We start from the raw sequence: 20302 nt of genomic DNA, 5'->3' as shown, positions 1-20302 counted from the left end.
AGTTACGGGATTATTAGAGGTTTTTATTGAGTGTAGAACATCCTCAGCAGTCCTGGCTGTAGGTCACGCCCACCTGCCTCCGGATCTCGTCCTCCAGCTCCGCCAGCAGCAGAGACTCGCTGTGAGGAACGACCGGACTCTCCTTCAGGCCTGTGAGGACGAATCAAAGTCACAGATCAGACGTACCATCAAACCTGGAAATGATGAAACGTCTCTTAGGCTCCCAACTATCATCGTCTTCTGTATGAATCCAGAACGGTTCTGTCCGTAAATTGTGGGGGCCCTTGGCCTCACGGGGTCAGAATGGAAGTCATTTGAAAATAGTTTATATTGATTCGTGATAATGGTTCAATTCTGTCATTACATACTTGTTCCTTGTTAACAAATAAACTTAAATATGAATTTGATAGAACCCTTTAATTTAATGAAAAGGTTCTAAACTTATTTTATGCTTTTTTTTTAATACATTTAAACTTTTATTTTGGAATATTTCTTAAATTTTTGGGGGTTTTTTTGCATCCACACGTTTCTTTAATGTGCATTGACAATCATTTAATATTGGATCAACTGTATTTTAACCTCTTTTTAATTACATAGTAATAATTAACTTCCTAAAAATAGACTTTCAGGTGTTCCTGATGCGGACTAACTTGCCAGGATACGATGCACCCTCTGGTGCAAACATGGACAAACCTCATGAGGTCAAAGGTCATGTAGAAACTAATGATTTTATTTGTGCAGAGCACAAAAGCACACAATTGTTATTCCCCTTTTTTTTTTACACCCTGCTCCATTAGGCGCATACAAAATATATCAAAACGTGCGTCAAGATCTGCTTGTACTTTTCGTATATTTAAGTCGTAATAAATCTGCGATAAATTTCCTAAAAGGAATGAACGGGACGAGGTCAAAAAAGGTCGTAAATCTGTGACGTTTTTTTTTCAAACATCTCCTTCTCTGGCATATGTTCACGTGGAAACGCCATTCAAACTTTAAAATGTAGATAAAAGTCCAAATGATCAAAGTGGGATTTGACCCTTTTGTAGCTTTCATAGTTTTTTACGTTATGGGGAAAATTGCACAGCCCACTCTCGCGATTTTACCGGCGGGAAATGTTCTGGTTATTTCTATTATTCATCACTAGTCTCTAAATATGTTACTTAATTACTCATTAAAAAGCAGAAGTGCAGAAAAGAGATTTTATCTTAGATTTTAAAAGTATTTAAATACAATAAAATAAGAATTTTAAATAAATATCTCGATTTAATTACATGATCTTTAATTTTTCCACTATTTAATTGCTCACCACTCCCCTAGCGTCTGAACCCATGTACTACATGCTGGAGAATACACAATTGTATTTCTAGTCATAAACATGTTTTTTCTTTAATTTAATACCTTTGAGCAAACACTGTCGAACCTCCTCCGCCTCGTATCTCATCCCGGTGCCGTTGTTGAAGTTGAGCGGCAGCGACGGCTCCGGCAGCGGGAACGCCGTCTCCTTCCCGTTGACCACCAGCGAGGTGGGGCACCACATGAGAGCCGGGACCTTCAAACCCAGGAGATTCAGGTTTAGAACCTCAGGACGAGGACGATCCTGGTCCGAAGACTCACCCGGATGTTGCCCTTCGTGCCCACGATCAGGGCCTCGTTGGGCAGCAGGACGACGGACGAGCACGTGAACACGGCCATCTTGTTTTTGGGGAACTTCAAGGTGACCACGACGGTTTGGTCCACACCTACGAGACCATGTTTAGTTCGGCGTCGAGAGCTCCTCCTGAAGGTCTACTCTGTATCACCTGTGTCCGTGCACACTCCGACGGCGTGCACGCTCTCCGGCTTCTCTCCGTAGACCATGAGGATGAACTGCAGGCAGTAGATCCCGACGTCCAGGACGCTTCCTGCTCCCAGTTCCTTCTCCGAGGATCTCGGGACGTGACTGATGGCGACGCCGAAGTCCGAGCGCACCATCTGCAGGTCGCCCACCTCGCCCTGAGCCAGCAGCCGCCGGAGCTCCACCGACGCCGGGAAGAACCGAGTCCAAATGGCCTGAAGATGTTGGTTTTATTATTGAAAGTAAAACTATCGTTATATCATTTATGTTCTATTGATTATTACGAAAGATATTCTCTGAGGTAATTGTCGCGTCAAGATGCTAGTTTTAGTTGCATTTACTCGAAAAATGAGACCCATAAACTAGTGAGAACAAGCGAAAAATAAACTCATACATTTCCTGTTCAAGAGGTACAAGAACATTGGGATGAAGTACTGCCAGACTTTTGGAAGTAGCCAGAAAGATAAAATGAGAAACTGTCCTTCTATCCCTCTTTTAAATAAAAGCATATGCGGTACGTTGCAACGACGCAATGGGTGTTCCACGACAAAACATTGTAGTTTTTTTCTTTAATCTAACACTTAACACATTTTAATTAATCCTTTTTGATTAAATTGTAATTTAGGATCAATTTATTGTATATTATTTCAATTTTTTTTCCAAACGCTGTTTTTTTTTTTCAATCTAACGCATTTTCATTAATCTATTTTGATTTAATTGTTAATTCAGTTGAACAAAAGAAAACTCCCATGATTTATTTTTACCGTTTTAATTTAGTTTCATATTTAATTAAACTATATATCATTTCAATATTTCAATCTAACACGTTTTAATTGATTTTGATTTAATTGTAAATACACTTGAACAAAAGTACACTCAATTGATTTATCTTTACCATTTTTATTTAGTTTCATATTTTATTGAACTATATATTACTTCAATATTTTTTCAAACACGTTTTTTTTTTGTTTCAATCTAACACATTTTTTTTTTATTATTATTTAATTTAATTGTTAATTTAGTTGAACAAAGGTAAAATAATACGATTTATTTTTACCGTTTTGATTTAGTTTCATATTTAATTAAACTGTATATTTTTTCAATCTAACGCATTTTAATTTATTGATTTTGATTTAATTGTAAATTCAGTTGAACAAAAGTAAACTCATATGATTTATTTTTACCGTTTTTATTTAATTTCATATTTAATTAAACTTTATATTATTTCAATATTAAATTAAAAAAAATAATTCAATCTAAAACATTTAAATGTATTTATTTTGTTATAATTGTGAATTAAACAAAAGTAAACTAATGTGATTTATTTAACAGTTTTAACCTGAAGGTCGCTGAATATATATATGAAACCGCGGTGCCATGTCGGGGTCACTGTGGCCCCAGATCTCACCTCCATGAGGAACACCTGGTTGACTTCGGCGCAGGCGAGGATCTTCTTCACCTCCCTGGCGTTCATGGCGAGCGGCTTCTCGCACAGAACGTTCTTCTTGGCGTTCATGAAGATCAGACATGCGGCGAGATGTTGAGGATGGATGACGCCCACGTACACCACGTCTGCACCACACAAGTGTTAGAAACATGTATAATCTCACTTTTATTTTCTAATAGTTTAATCATTTAGGAGCAAATTTAATATAAGTATATTTTATTTCATTGTTAAAAATATATATATTTCGTGATTATACTTATATTTTGTTCTAGTTTTAATTTAGGATTCAATTTAATGAAGCTATAGTTTATTTCACTTTTTTTTTTTCAAATTCATTTTTGTTATTAAACTTTTATTTTGTGCTAGTTTTAATTTAGGATCAAATGTAATGAAGCTATATTTTATTTCATTTTTTTTCACATTTTTTAAATTTTTGTGATTAAACTTTTATTTTGTGCTAGTTTTAATTTAGGATCAAATTTAATGAAGCTATATTTTATTTCATTTTTTTTTCACATTTTTTTAATTATATTTTGTGATTGAACTTTAATTTTGTGCTAGTTTTAATTTAGGATCAAATTTAATGAAGCTATATTTTATTTCATTTTTTTTCACGTTTTTTTAATTATATTTTATGATTGAACTTTAATTTTGTGCTAGTTTTAATTTAGGATCAAATGTAATGAAGCTATATTTTATTTCATTTTTTTTTCACATTTTTTAATTATATTTTGTGATTGAACTTTAATTGTGTGCTAGTTTTAATTTAGGATTAAATTTAATGAAACTACAGTTTATTTACTTTTTTTTTACTTTAAAAAAATATATATATTTGCTATTAAACTTTTATTTTGTGCAAGTTTTAATTTAAGATGAAATTCAATGAAATTATATATTATTTCATTTTTGTTTTAGACTTTAATGAGCTTTTTTTTGTTATAAAACGTTTTTTGTATGCAATTAATTTTATACCAATTAACATTTTATTAACAGTTGATACCGAAACCTAAATCATTTTTTTTTTATGTTGAAAAAAAGGTTTTTTTTATGCGTTTTCTCTTTAAAAAAAAAAGAAAAACGATAACTTAACATAATAAGAAGTATAGATGACATATTTATTCAAATATATAAACATTTGAAAAAGAAATAGCTTTAGTTGCACAGGAAGTGAGAATTACTACAAAATAAAAGATAAATACATATACACAACAAAACAATATAACCAATACTAACTTACTTAAGAATAAGCTTTTTGGAGTAATTTCACCCTTTTTTTTTCCTCTTCAAATATATACATTTGAACAAAAATCCTGTTCATTTTTAGTAATTAGAATAATTGATCAATTTTAAACATGACAATTAAAAAGACTTTAAATTAAAGAATCATGTTTCACACAACAATAAAAGTAAAATAAAGTAACGTAATGTAAATTAAAGTAAAATAAAGTAAATTAAAGTAAAATAAAGTCAATTAAAGAAAAATAAAGTAAAATAAAGTAAATTAAAGTAAATTAAAGTAAAATAAATTAAAGTAAAATAAAGTAAAATAAAGTAAAGTAAATTAAAGTAAAATAAATTAAAGTAAATTAAAGTAAAATAAAGTAAATTAAAGTAAAATAAAGTCAATTAAAGAAAAATAAAATAAATTAAAGTAAATTAAAGTAAAATAAAGTCAATTAAAGAAAAATAAAGTAAAATAAAGTAAATTAAAGTAAATTAAAGTAAAATAAATTAAAGTAAATTAAAGTAAAATAAAGTAAAGTAGATTAAAAGTAAAATAAAGTTCTCACCGACGTCCAGGTCCTGAGCCAGACCTTCATAACCACCATAAGCTCGATCGATGCCGTGTTTCTCTGAGAACTTCTGCGCGTCCTCCAGTCTACGAGCAGCCACAGCCACGACCTGCGGAGACACAGTCAGGTACTGACCACTGCAGAGAAGGATCTTTGCACACAGTACCACAGAGTTGCTCCGGGTACCGTAAATCTCGCAATAGAGGCGCACCTGTTATGTTCGCTTTTTTTTTTAAACAACAAATGTCGATACAATAAAGTGTGCAAACAAAAAACAAAAACCATCGAACGAAACAAGTCATTCGTTTATTTAGTTTCACACCTGAAAACAGCAAGAATTCATTGAAAAAAGCGATTTAAACGTTGATTCAACTGTCGGTCGAGTTCAAGTGACGTTACTTCCTCCTGACGCACGAGCTCGTTCAACAAACACTTCGTTTTAGTTTTGAGACTTTAGTTGAACTTTTACCTGGTGGTCCTCGGCAGGTAGAGTTCTCAGAGCAACAGTGAAGTCGTGGCTGATCTTGCCCGCGCCGCAGATCCCCCACCTGGTGGCCATGTTGGAAGGTGAGTGCAGTTGCGTCATGCTGGCGGCAGGTGGCGACCTGCCCAGATTTGTGCATTGCGTCACGAAGTGGGCGTGGTTTTGAACGTAAACAAAGCGAATCGATTGAAAATATATTTTATTTTATCACAAATAACAAATTTAAATTAGCCTCTTTTAATATTTACTTCTTCTTATCTTTATGTAAATGAAATGTATCTTATTTTTTATTGTGCTTTTTTGAATGTACTGAACCATTTTTAAATGATTTATGTATGTTTTTATGTGAAGCACCTCATGACACTCTTTGTCTAAAACGTGCTATATAAATAAAATTCTGCTTTACAAATAAAACTTACTTATTATAATTATAATGGTAATTATTATTAGATAACCGGATACAAACATTATCTAATATACATTCAACTATAATGTATTACCACATACAAACACACACAATTTTTGTTAAACGTTAATATTTTTTCTCGTTCTCCTTTTAAGACAATTTTTACTTTGTCTTATTTTTAATATTTTTGTACGCGTTTTAAACTTGTCCTGTAAATTATAGATAATGCATTTCATTTATTCAATTTAGATTGTGAAATACAAAGTAGAGGAAACACTAATAATAACTCTGGCATAATATTTTGGGGAAATGGAAATCATTTCAAGGAAGAGACAAATACTGTATATAAAGAATTACATTTTATTTGATGTTTTGTTTTGTTAATAATATTACTATTTGTGGAGAGTGAAATAAAAAAATGTTTTAAATGAGTATTTCAGTCGTCATTTTGTTGGTAAAACTACTAAAGTAATAAATATGCGGTTCAACCGTTACATAAATCACCATAGAAGTTATGGTTAGAAAAAATGAAGTATATATACAGTAGTATATCTGAGTAAAAATACAATTAAATTACTTTTTACTATTTGCTTTTACTATTAAGATGTTTTCAAAATGTTCAAAATGATCAGTTCTTTGTACGATAGTCGGTACGGTCATTTCATGTATTTATTTTGCTAATAAGGTAAGGTAAGTTTTACCTTACCTTATTAACAAAATAAATACATTAAATAATTTTACAAAATTATGATTAAAGTGAGAGATTCAATGAATGTTAACTTTTTTTTCTTTTATTTCTGCAATTTTGTGTTAAAAAAAACCTTCAATGTATTATTTTCTATTTAATGTAGTGTATTGGGTACAAATATTTACTTTCCCTCTGCTTGGTGTAGTTTTTCATTTATCCCTAAAGATGGCGCTAGTGTTCTGCGGGACCAGAAGAAAAACTCTTCTTTCTCACCGCTTGTCGCTGCAGGATTAACCTACAAAGAGGAGTTTTAAAGGATGATGTCTGGAAGCTCCTGACCAACGTCCGTTCACATCAGTCTGCTGTGTTAATGAGTTAAAAATATTAACGTAGAAATAACATTATTTGACATAAACTTATGATTTTAACCTATTTAATGTGTTAATAAGACAAAAAAACAACATTCAGCAACACTTTTGTTAATAAATATGAGTAAAAATCGAAAATATTCCCAGGATTAATCTCTATGCTCGAGCGAGTGTGTCCTCATCTTCCCTTAAAAAATAAAAAAAAATCCCTTCATTCCTATTGGACACGCTGAGTCGTCCTTGAGTGACCTTTAGTCTCACATCCAGCCTCCCTCTTCTGTTCTCAGAATCAAAATCATGGGATTAAAGAGAGAGAGAGAAAAAAAAAGACATTCCCAATTCCCTAAAGAGTCTCTATTTCGGGAAGACAAACCTTCTTCTACCTGTAAGAGAAACATTGTGGAGCTTTTCTTTCTTCAAATGTGTGTAACCAGTGTTTATAGATAATAATCCTCACTAACATCAAGGAGTGAATTCATAGCCGGGATAATAAGAAGTAATTCGAGGTTGAGCGAACAAAATAATATCAATTCCCCGAAGCTGGTTTTGCATTCGCGGGCGATGCCCTTCAGATATTTTTGGGATGCTGGAAGATGGAGAACATATTAAATTACTTCTCCGCTGACTCACAAAGAGCCTCTTTCTTCCGTCCTAACCTTGAGACAACATCTTTGTGAACATTCATCTATTCCTTCACTGTAGCAGGACACCGTGTGCGACTCCGGGCGTCCATGGAAGACGTTTGGAACGTCTTTGAAAATCACCTGTACTGGATATTCATCATTTATACTTTGAATAAAGTGCATTATTTTAGATATAAGAGGTTCATTAAGGGGTCGACACAGTTTTGAAGCATGTATTTATTTCTACAAAGATGGATGTCTCGAAAGGTTTAACGACGAGATGATTGACTTCGTCTCTCGGGGCACAGGTGGGCTCGGCTCAGGTGAGTCACTGGCGGTCCTGACTGTAGGAAACGCCGACCTGCTTCCTGATTTCATCCATGATCTCCGTCAGTAAGACGGAGTCCGCCAGAGGCATCCGTGGGCTCTCCTTAAGTCCTGTGGATTTGGAGGAGTTTGATCATTTTTTTGGGAGAGAATCAGAAAAAGTGACGAGAACGTTGAGCTGTGTTCAACCCCGGGAGGCGTGAAGAGGAACAAATCCAGTTCTTGAGATTTTCTTCATGAGCGGTCGGGGGTCACGAACTTTTACATTAAAATGACAATCTTAAAATATGTTGGATTGAATAAAAGAAAAATGGTGTTTGACGTTTGTCGTGGAACATCCGTTGCGTCGTTGCAATGTACCGCATATGATTTTGTTTACAAAGCATAACCACCGCTTTAGCTTTTCTTCTCGGGTTGCGGCTTTGAAATAAAAATGTGTTTTGTTTAAAAAAAAGGACTTTTCAAACATGCAGTATTAGGTTAAACCACCGAAAAAAGTCCCAGGTTTAACCTCTGCTAAGAGGTTCACATGATGTATAGTGAAGTAATTCTTTAGAGGTTAAATTCTCGATGACACACAGGTACAGAGATGTGAATATACAGTAAATGCTAATTAAGTTCTTAATACACAACCTGGGAAGTCTGTGAGATCCATGAATGCATTTACGAAAAGACATATGTCGATTTCTCCAGCTTTTTACGGCGACCAGATTCGGACGTAAATGTAGCGTAGAACAGGAGGACACAAGTTTATTCGTTAAACCAATTATGTAGCGTCTCTTCTAGTCATGAAGCATTGATTTAATGAAAGATTAGGAAAACAAGTTATTCAGCCATCTTGGGGTTCAAATCCAGATAACTGTTAAGACGTTACTGGCTATTTATACACTGCAGAAAACTGACCAGAAACTGTTTCCTTCAACTGAGAAAAACTCTCTCTCTAAACTTAAGGAAATGGTCTCTCTACGATCTGGAGCTTATAATCCATGTGTTTGTGTCTTTTTGTCTGGACTATTGTAACAGTTAGTTTTCATGTCTAAACAAGAAGGATCTGTCTCGCCTGCAGTTCATACAAAACTCAAAAGACTTCTGACCCGCTCTAGTAGAAGAACTCACATTTCTCCGATCCTTCACTCTTAACTCTTCACTGGCTGCCAGTTTCTTTCAGGATCAACTTTAAAATTCTGGTTCTTACTTTCAGATCTATTCATGGTCAGACCTTCCATCCACTTTGTCTCTGTGTTGTCTCGATTGAGTATTGTTTTGATAGTTTAGGCGCTTTGTGACCCTGGTCTGGAAAAGCGCTTTACAAATATTACTAACTTACTTACTTTTTAACTACTCAACTCCTAGTTGAACTTTACATATGACTAGTTAAAGATCTGTTTGAAGACCTTTTTCTTGTTCTTCGTAGAGCTTTTATATAACAAAAAACATAACAAATACAATGACATATTCTACAATTGAGTTAATAACACTTTTTTGCATTGTAGTTTATTTTTTAACATGTATTTAATAAAAATAAAATTATTCAAACAATGACTTATCATTAAATCAAATTAAAGCTTTAATTTTTGATACGTTTCTCATCATATTTATTTCCTAATTTTCCTTTTTCTTTTGACTTGACGGCCCCTTATAACCCAGTCTGTGGCGCCCAAGGAAGTTGAACTGTCCACCCCTGGTTTAGAGGAATCATCAAAACGTTTTTTCTTTTTGGAAGTTCAAAGTTTAAGTGTAAGTTTAAGTAAAATAGTGTCATGTTTCAACTAATGGTACATCGTCGAAGACAAGCTTTATATTTAGAGTAAACGTACTCAGACTCCATTATTCATTTTCCTATTCATCCTCCATATAATCCATGTATTTAGACTCAAAAAGACAAAACATTCTTGGCTCTATAGATAAAATTGTGCATTTAAATGAATCTACTATCATCTCTACATGTCACTGGACTCGGGTCTTCAGGGCGTCACATGAGGTCTCTGGTCGGCTAATATGGGTCACGTTTCCAGCGAACGAGGAGCTTCAGAGCGACCGCAGCTCATCCATCCGTGACTGATGCGTGTTATTTTTACCTCTGAGGAGGCACCGTCTCACTTCCTCGGCCTCGTAGCGAAGCCCGGTGCTGTTGGTGAAGTTGAGGGGGAGGCAGGGCTCGGGCAGGGGGAACTCGGCCCGCCTGTCGTTCACCACCAGAGCGGTCGGGCAGTGCATCGGGCCGAGGACCTGCAGGTGAAGAAAACATTGAATCCCTCAAAACTAAGTGGCTCTTGTTGTGAACGGGGCATTGTTACTGTCTCTGATCCGCAGGGCAGTGGAAACAATCTAATGGAAGGAGTGAATACAGGAGGAAATGATCCGCCTTTCCGCTGATCTCATTTGTCTTCATAAAGTATGTGTGTGGACTGCTAGAAATATGAGGAGGAGGGAAGAAAAAATTACCTCTAAAGAAAAACAAAACATTATTCGTGGATGAAAATGAGTTAGTCGTCTGCAAATTGAGTAACTTTTCTAGTTGAGCATCTTAAAACTGTTACACACAAAACAACCTCTGCTGCAACACACACGGAAATTTGGGGGGGTGTCCCAAATCGTGCACTTCTTACAATTTATGTATGCGAAAATATAGTGCGCAATGAGCACTCAATTGGTGCACTCAAACGGCTAGAAAATTGAGTGTGGATCGATGGACACTTTCCACCCTCAACCGTCGCCATCTTAGTGACGTAGATGATGCTAAACGGAAGCTACGTCACCGACGACGTGTCTTCGGAGCAGATACTGACGTAAATTTCTAGAGAAAACACAATTTTTACCAAAAAACAACAGTAATAACCCAATGAAACACAACTTAATAACTTGTTTCGATTGGAGGAAAACGCTGTCAAGTGTCTGTGAACACTACTCTATTGAAATGTGAGCACTGTGCAAGCAAGTGCACTGTCATACACTGTACTGTAAACCAGTGCACTTGGAGAAATGTGCAATTTGATGTCTATAGCTGTATCTCAAATCGCATTCTTGTGTACTTAAACTTGGTATTTTTAGTGCATTAGTGCGTCTCAATTCTTAGTATGCGAAATGAAGTGCACCATGTACACTAAATTGTCACTAAAACGCCCACAAAACTGGGTATGGGTCGATAGTGTTCCTACAGCTGGTTGAAATCATGGTTAAATAGTAGTAGAAGAAGAAGCTGTCGCGTCATTTCCTGTTAGTGTGTAGCAGCAGAGTTTGATTTGAGACATACTATCTGTGGAGAATGTGTTACTAGTTAGTACGTACACTATCCTGATGCATACTAACCGCCAGTGCAATAAAATAAGTATGTGATTTGAGACACATCATATATAAAATAAATTCTGGAAAGCCATGAATATTTTCTTGTATGTTTCCATTGTTACCACATTGATTCATAATCCAAAAAAAAAGGCTGATATTGTAATTCAGTGGTTCTGGCCGCTGAGGAGATGAACGTTAATCCGCCCCTCGGTCTATCAAGGAGCTCAGTGAACTATAGCGGAGAGTATCTTACTTGAATGGAGCCTTTGGTTCCGCTGATGACAGCATCGTTCGGAAGTCGGACTGCGATGGAAAATGTGCAGAAAGCCATTCTCTTCCTGGAGAACTTCATCACCACGACGACGGACTCATCCACCCCTGAAGACGTCGGAGAAGAAAGATAAGATTTATGATTTGCTCGGACCGGATTTTCTCTTCTCTTATACAGTGTTAAGACCTCCTCCGCCCTGCTAACTGGTCACAGCAGGAAGTCGACAAGACTGAGTCTGGTTCTGCGCAAGGTTTCTGCCTTCCAAAAGGTTGTTTTTCCTCGCCACTGTCACACTGTGATTCAGTCATTGTTGATTCGTTGGATCTGTTTTCCTTTTCTCCAATATATTCTCACTTAAACTGTTTCCTGAGATATCTTTAAATTAAAATTTAATTTAATTTAATTAAGCAGTTTTGACATGCTTTTGATATTATTTGACATGATGACATTTAAAATAAAACAAAATGGTATTTTAAACTTATATTATATTTTTAATGGAATATTTGTCAGATAACTATAAAAATAAATGTATCATCTTGATATAATTGGGTAAATATTGCATATATATACATATATATATATATATATATATGTATATATATGTGTATATATATATATATTTAAAGTTTGGGGATAAGATCTTAAAAACACAATGATTCCTGGAATATTACAAGGGTTATGCTTCACAACCCACTGATAATCTAGTTTAACATTTATGAATTTAACCCATTAAAAATAACTTTTCAAGGAAATTCAAAGGATATTCCTAACTGTAAATGTCTCATTATTTTCTCAAAAGAAAGATACAATGATTAAAATAGTTGCACATTATTAGATAAACCCATGTACAATACATCACAGATGTCAGTGAGGGATTGCCATACTTAGCTTTAAAACATTAGCATCTCACAATTAAAGGTGTTTTTACTTCTATGAGTATTTTTACTACAGGAACAATATTCTTTAAAAAAAAGAAAATCACTGTTGATCCTCGATAAATAAATAAAAGTTACATCATTTATCAGTATTTTTATTTGTTATAATTTTTCTTCTTTTAGGTTCGCGAAATCAACTTTATTTTTTCAAATCTTTAATAAATATAAATACAGGTTTGACAATCTACACGCTTGATTCTACAGAAATTAAATACCTCAATATACTCAAAGTACTTATAGTATAGAAAGAAACGCAATTCAAATATAACAGGGATTTTATTTTACATTAAAAAGTAAGTTTAGTTGATAAAAAGGTAAAATAAAATAAGTTGTTTATGTAGCTTAAATTGCTAGTGAAGCTAAAATGCTAGTTTTTTTTTAAATTAGTGTTTCCTAAAATACTTTCTTGACTGTTCTAACGAGTGTCTTTGCGACCGCACTGGTGCCGAGTCAGCACCTGAGTCCAGCAGCTCGCCCGTGGCGTGGATGGACTCCGGCCTCTCGCCGTGGAACACCATCAGCACGAACTGCAGGCAGTACACGCCGATGTCCAGCAGGGCGCCTCCTCCCAGCTCCTTCTCCACGGAGCGAGGGATGTCCAGCTGAGGGGAGCCGAAGTAGGCCTTGACCAGCTTCACCTCCCCGACGACCTCGTCCGCCAGCAGCCGACGCACCTCGGCGTGGACCGGGAAGAAGCGAGACCACATGGCCTGAGGCGGGAGGAGCCGGTTTGTGAGTGATAGAGTATCGAAAGACACTTGAGGGAAAATAAATGAGCCTGAAGAGTCAAAGATTCTATGATTGATAGAGGAAAAGAGCAGATCAAAACTATAAACTAGTGAGAAAAACATTCTATCTATTAAACTACAAGTTCTACTACTATAATAATATTCTGTCACACATGTTTATTCTGTATTCATGGCTTTAGAATTTAATAAAAATGGCTCAAAGTGAGTTTCCAGTAAGTTTTATTTTAGTTTTTTTGACTGAGCAAAAGATTTAGACTCAAACACAATTGAATTTCTCACTAATGACTTCTGAACAGGTTAAATCTTTAAGTACCTCAGCAATGATATGTCGAGTACAATATGATATTAGTTTCCATTTGTTAGTGACTATATAGTTTTTTAATTGTTTTAATTCAAAAAAAATATTTTAAAACATGTATTGAGGTTCCATACCTCTCAACTATCCTCTCAGTAATAGAGACCTACACAAATCCCATTGTGCTTTGCCGCCCAGCCAACCAGTCTTAGCCGTTTATATAGAAACATAGGAGTAACATTTCAATACAGTATATAGTAGCAACCAATCGTCCGTCAGTAAATAAAGCAGCGTGTTGAAAGGGAGGTCAATGTTTTTTTGGCACCATTAGTAAAGTAGGGTTTGGTTATTAGTTCCTCCCAAGTTCTGTGGATACAAACTGTTCTGATTTTCAAATAAAATATTACAATTTATCTTCTTTACAGCAGCTTATGGCAGTAAATATAAATATGTAGTATCTCGTGCAAAAATTAATGTGAAAACACCGGAGAGTGAACCGTGGTGCGGTGACCACTGTATACATAAAAATGCTTTGCCAAACGTCAAAATCAAAAACTTAAACAAAGTATATGAACAAGTTCAGACAATATGGAACAAGCTTGATATTCATTTCTTAAATAAATCCTATTCAAGTCATGCAGAGCTTGTACTAGCTCGACTCCTATCTTGGTACTTTTGTTTTTGTCTGGAGACACAACTATTTAAATTTAAATGATAACAGATGAAAAAATATTGCATTTTGGAATAAGAATATAAAACTTTATGTGTTACAAAATGCAATGTAATGAAATATTTTTAAATATATAATTCAATGATAATACAAATATGTTCAACCTTTTAATGTAGTAATTATTGAATTAAATTATTAAAAATGAATTCAATGTTTAAAAAGAATGTAATTTTTTTTGTAATACAAAATAAAACCTTATGTGTTACAAAATGCATTAATATTGAAATATACTGAATATATATATATTTTTTTTCAATAATGAAACTAAAATAATGACTTTTTTAATTAATGAATATAATAATTTCTGAATTCAATTTTATTTTCCTTAAGTATTTAATGCTTTTTCAATTTAAATTTGAAATGTTAAATTCAACATTCTATCACTGATATACTTCCATAAATAGGTGAGCAACTTTTTAGTGCACGTCAAATAGGTTCAATATATTCCATTAAAATTACTTAACGTGCTTTATTTGACCCCGAGGCCTTGAGTCTATCAAGAGACACCTCTACATCCACTGTACCTCCATGAGGAAGACGTTGTTTTTCTTGGCGGCGTCGACGAGGTCCTTCACTTGTCTGGAGTTCATGGCGAAGGGTTTCTCACACAGAACGTTCTTCCCGGCCGTCAGGAAGAGCAAACCCACCTCCCAGTGCTCCGTGTGCAACACGCCCATGTAGACCACGTCTGAAGAAGACAAAAGATTCCTTCGTTCAATTCTTCTTCAGGGGCCTCATGTACTGAGGGGTCTTACGCTCAAAAAATGTGTGGAGATTCTTTTCCACGTCAAAGTCCATGTGTATCAATAATGAAAAGGGTGTTAAAAAGGTCAACATGGATCGTTCTATACTGATTTTTTTCCCCGCTATTTCACTCTTTACAGATAAAATATAAACAATATTAACAATTTCTCGAAGGAGACCTCCTGAGGGATCAATAAAGTTCTACCTAACCTAAAATTTGTTGGAATTATGAGCTTGTTTTTATAATATAACGAACGAAATGATCAGCGTCTGACGCTAAAAGTCTTTCTCTACGAGAGTCACAGACGTTCTTGTGGAACAACATCACGTTCGATCAAAGTGAAGCTGCAGAAGGAAAGCAGTTAAAGTTTACCTCACGTGATCGGAGCGATCCGCTTGAAAAACACACTTACGTATGTAAATACACCATTACATGATTTGTTCATTTGTGATTTGTAAAAAAAACGCTTTTATTTTATAAATGTAATACAAATATGAGCGTGTGTTTTGCCAAACATTCATATGAAGCTCAGACGATCAGAGCGTCTTCACAACATCATCAATACTCAGCACTTTAAGTCACTGATTAACAGTTTTATTCTTGTTAAACTCCAGTTTAAGATGTTCCAAATAAGCCCCTGATCGTCTCTGTTAATAAAGTATTCTTTTTAATAATCCTGTATGTAAAATATAAACATTTACACCAGAGGTCGTATACACTGATTTTAATATAAGTACATGATCCATGTCAAAAATGTTTGAAATAACAAATATTAACCCAGTTAAATTCATGTTTTTATTTGTTTTTTCTGATCGCGAAGAGAACAATCACAGACTGTGGTTCATTTAAATATGATTAAATATGTAAATGAGGGAGTGGAAAGGGACAAACAAGTCTGTGATTTATTCCACGTTGATTGAGATGTACAAAGGAAAAAGTACTTTTACTTTTACTACCTGGTTGATCCTCCCAGTAGCATATGCTTGTCTTAAGCCATGCAAGTCTAAGTACACTTTGTACTTTATACATCTGAATATTTGTGTACGTGCACCATTTTCTGGGTTTGAATGTCCGACCGTATTTAGTAAAAGCTCCACGAACTTCTCTGTACACGAGGCCCCCTCGGTCTTCTAGAAGGTCTCCACAACTTACCGACGTCCGGGTCCTTGGCCAGGTCTTCGTAGCCGCCGTGCACCCTGGGAATCCCGTGTCTCTGGGCGAACTCCTGAGCTCGCTCTCTGCTCCTCGACGCTATCGCCGTGATCTGGACGGACGGAGAGACGGAGAGACGGAGAACGAGTTAATCCCGACATGTCAGCAGCTTCTGTGAAGCCATTTCATTACCTGGTGGTCCCCGGGGGGAAGGGTCTTCAGGGCCACGCTGAAGTCGTGGCTGATCTTCCCGGCGCCGCACAAGCCCCATCGTGTTGCCATAGTGAACTCGACGGACGGTTCGACAGGAGGATGTGATGGATGACAGGGTGGGGGGGGGGGGCTTTTGGTGGTTTTTGGTCAGAGCTGCCGGAGGAGGGGTTTGACCTTCACAGGGGTTAAGCGAGAGCCTGCGGCGTCCTAGTGAGGAGGCTCCTCCATTTATATGGCGAGCAGAGACGTGTCACCTTCATGCTGCTCCGGTGATGCAACAACAACCGTCACATGTTGTCGTTGCTGATGCAGGTGTTTCTGAAGCCGGATCCAACCTGACGCTGGTAATTAGTAACCGTGAGTCGTGACGGCAAGATATGACCCTCGCTGTCAGGAAATTGAAGTTAATATTTTATTTATTTTAATTGAAATGTTGTGGGTTTTTTAAATATTTATTTCAATAATTTATGTATAGAAATGTTAAATTAGCTTTTTTTAAATTTTATTAAAAAATAATTGACACATAGAGTTTTATATTCTCATACCAATGATTAAAAAATGAATGTTCTAAATTCTATATTTTTCAATTCATAGCCTTTTAAATTCAATATAAAAATGCGCCGCAAGACAATCACTAAATAGTCCTGAGATTTTATTTTAAAATCAAATATCAAACTGTGTTTAAAAATATGCATCAATTTCTGGATTAGAAATTCAGTCATTTTTTGTTTTTTTTAGTAATTAAAAAAAATATTCCAATAATATCTATATAGAAAATTAAAATTTGCTTTGTTTCTTCAACCTTATTTTAAACATAGAGTTTTGTGTTCTTATTCCAATAATTCCAAAAATGAATCTTTTAATTTCTAGCCTTTTAATTTCTAGCCTTTTAAATTCAACATAAAAATGTGCCAGCATACAATACTTAAAGAGTCCATAACCACTGAAATAAAAATATTATTATTATTATTCCTTAAATAAAATATTAAACTGTGAAAAAATATGCGCCAAATCATGAATCTTGAAAATAAATTAATTCATTTTGAGTTTTTTATTTAGTTACTTGAAATAAAAAGCGTTTTAATTTTTCTAATTTAATTCAATAATTTTAGATAGAAAGGTTAAATTTCCTTTTTTTTTTTGGTTTTTAATTTTCTTATTTTACACATATAGTTTTATATTCTCATACCAATAATTAAAAATTAATGTTCTAAAATCTATATTTTTTCATTCATAACATTTTAAATTCAATATAAAAATGTGCCACGAAACAATTACTAAAGAGTCTATAACTATTGGATTTTTTAACTTTTTTAACTGTCTTTAAAAATGTGTGTCAATTTCTTGTAAAGGTTGGATTTGCTTAGTTTTATATTTTTCATTTTTTTCTTAAAACCTATTTTGCACACAGAGTTTGGTATAACAATTCTGATAATTTAATGAATAACCTTTTAAATTCAGGATGTAGGACTGGAACTGTGTGGTGAAAACTGTGATCTGATAATGTCATGTGGCTTAAGTAGAGTCGAGTAGTTTAAGGACACAATTCAAATAAATAAATGTATAAATACATAACTCAATGTGTCAATAAATGAATATGTGAAATCTTGTTTGATCAAGAATTGTTCCATTTATAACAACATTTATTCATAAATACTTTTTAACTTTTATTTATTTATACATTAAGTTATGTATTTGCACATGGAGTAAATAGTTTTTTTAAAAAAGCTAAATCCACTTAAACAATGTATGTTTTTTTGTTATATTCTACACTTACCATCATGTGTTTTCTTTCTAAGAAGGTCTTGAAAGTATCAACATGTGAAACTATTAAACATTTCAGGGGCCACTTTCTGAATAACCCAGAGAAGCTTATTCTGTCATTATTTATTTAATTAATTATACCTGTTTATTATTTATTTAAAAAACAACATATTTTGAAACACTTTTTCACACATTTTCAGTTACAAACTGACCCCTCATCAGAGAAGGGCATGTGGCCCTCACAGGAAAAACTTTGGGGACCCCTGATGTAGTCGAAAAGAGGAATCTGTTTGACATAAGATGGGCCTGGATGAGGATTTCTAACTCAACCCCCCACAAGATCCATGTACTAAAGACTTGTCACCCCAAGTGCCTCCGACCCAGCGTGTTGTTCGCACTCGACAAAAACCCCACATCTGCCGTATTTCATAATCAAGTCCTTAAAAAAGACAGGAGCCCTCGGGTGCTGACAGCCATGAGAAAAAACTGCTGCGTCGTCATTGTCTGAGTCCCAGTCGTGTGGAAGTCACGCTCCAGGAGTTCCGGGTTTGTTCCTTCACTCAAACGTTGAGCTTAACAACCTCATTTCACGGCTCAGAAATACAGGATTGATATTAATGCGACACCAAACCCCGGAATGACACGCAAAATACCATTTGAGAGGAAAAAACACGTTGGCGCTCCCTTGTTGCCCCCCGGGGTCGTGGCAGTGAAGTCGGCCCCCTGCTGAGAGAGCAGCGCTGATGATGGTCCGACAAGTGAGCCAATGATTAAACTCTCGTGGGGGGGGGTGTAGGAGGGGGGTGTTAATGTCCGGGTTGTTAGTGGAGACCAAAGCAAAGCGATTCAAGCCAGTAAAGCTGAGGCAGGATGACTGCAGGAAACAGGCAAAGCTTGTCCTTGAGGCTAAAATATGATCCGGTTAGTTAGTCAGGCCTTGTCTCGTGTCGCCAGTAGAGGTCACTGTGCCGTCAGCAGACTTCACTCTTCAGGACAGACAAGATTGGACCGAGCTCACCCTCCTTTTTTTTGTTTTACCGGGAAACAAACCACACTCTGACTCTTCCTGGTTCACACTAGAATACATTTTCTTGAAGATTTAATTTTTTTATTTCACCATATTTCTGCACATGAATGTACAGTATATTTCTAAACAATACTTGAGTCCGTTTGGTTCTGTCACGGGTGCTACAGGGTCCAACTGAGATGTTCCACGGCTCAAAACGACCGCCTTGAACTGATCTGTGTCCGGACCAAGTTGATTTTTTGTTTGTTTTTGGCCTTATTTAGAAAAAAACCCAAAAAGGTTTTAACTTAATTATTCTCTCATTATTAGTATTAAACCAACTAATGTGTTGATTCAAGTGTGTCTTAAATATATGTTGAACTCTATTGTATCATCAGTATGTGTCAATTGAAATATTGACATTAGAAAATTATCCTTAGCCCCGCCCACTGAAAACACTTTCTTTTTCTGGAGATGAAATCTTGTTGACCATAACCACGCCCACTGTGCTGTGATTGGTCAAACATCAATATGTTGTCTCCGGGTGTCATTCATCTTGGATGTCTACACTTTCAAGGGACTCGTTGTATAAACAAAGCGAGACGTGATTACAGCTGGCTGGAGGAGGAGTGAAGCCATTATTACGTCATAATGGACTCAGCTCTCGTAACCTTTCGTTCGCCCAGATTTCAGACAAGGGGAGAACTTTATAAAGTAATAAGTTCAAAACATTAGTTTGACATTAATAAGCAAGTAAGTAAGTAATTTCTATTTGTAGAGCGCTTTTCCAGACCAGGGTCACAAAGTGCCTAAACAATCAAAACAATACTCAATAAAATAAATACTTAAAAGATAAGAGACCAACAAAGGAGTCTCAGAGAATCAAGGAAAATCCTGCACGAATAAAAGTGTCTTAAGATGTTTCTTGAAGGAGATGTTTACTTTTAGAAACTGTTTTTTCTAATGATCTTAAGCCTTAAACATATGCATAATCTCTCTCAACTAAAAATGTAAATACGTTAAAAATAATGCACCTGAAGAAGAGCCATTGACAGTTTCATTTCACCCTCCAAGGTCAATTGAAGATAGCAAGATTTACTTAATGGACAACTGTTGTCTTTTGCGGAAGATTGTTCTTGGCTGAGATGGTTAATAAAAGAATGAATTCATCAATGAAAGTTGTTATT

The 20302-nt window shown here is 35.2% G+C and overlaps 2 protein-coding genes across 2 annotated transcripts; both read right to left on the bottom strand.

Annotated features, from left to right (window-relative positions):
* Positions 1-19: 19 nt before the first annotated feature.
* On the bottom strand, positions 20-5638 carry dhdh.2 (dihydrodiol dehydrogenase, tandem duplicate 2). The gene is made up of 7 exons (XM_087793411.1): positions 5544-5638; positions 5072-5183; positions 3243-3406; positions 1800-2049; positions 1615-1739; positions 1399-1549; positions 20-150 (listed from the first exon to the last, which is right to left on the bottom strand). Exons 1-7 carry the CDS (start codon positions 5631-5633, stop codon positions 44-46), a joined length of 999 nt encoding a protein of 332 aa, XP_087649537.1. The 5' UTR covers positions 5634-5638; the 3' UTR covers positions 20-43.
* A 2224-nt stretch (positions 5639-7862) lies between these two features.
* LOC148076317 (trans-1,2-dihydrobenzene-1,2-diol dehydrogenase-like) lies at positions 7863-16529 on the bottom strand. The gene is made up of 7 exons (XM_087793410.1): positions 16325-16529; positions 16133-16244; positions 14760-14923; positions 12919-13171; positions 11509-11633; positions 10049-10199; positions 7863-8081 (listed from the first exon to the last, which is right to left on the bottom strand). The coding sequence occupies exons 1-7, from the start codon at positions 16412-16414 to the stop codon at positions 7972-7974; spliced, it is 1005 nt and encodes a 334-aa protein (XP_087649536.1). The 5' UTR covers positions 16415-16529; the 3' UTR covers positions 7863-7971.
* Between the last annotated feature and the right edge of the window lie 3773 nt (positions 16530-20302).

Source organism: Callionymus lyra, chromosome 6 (assembly GCF_982586985.1).
Source record: "Callionymus lyra chromosome 6, fCalLyr1.hap1.1, whole genome shotgun sequence".
Classification (NCBI taxonomy): domain Eukaryota; kingdom Metazoa; phylum Chordata; class Actinopteri; order Syngnathiformes; family Callionymidae; genus Callionymus; species Callionymus lyra.
The sequence above is the reverse complement of the archived record's forward strand: the minus strand, read 5'-3'. Positions and strand labels throughout refer to the sequence as shown.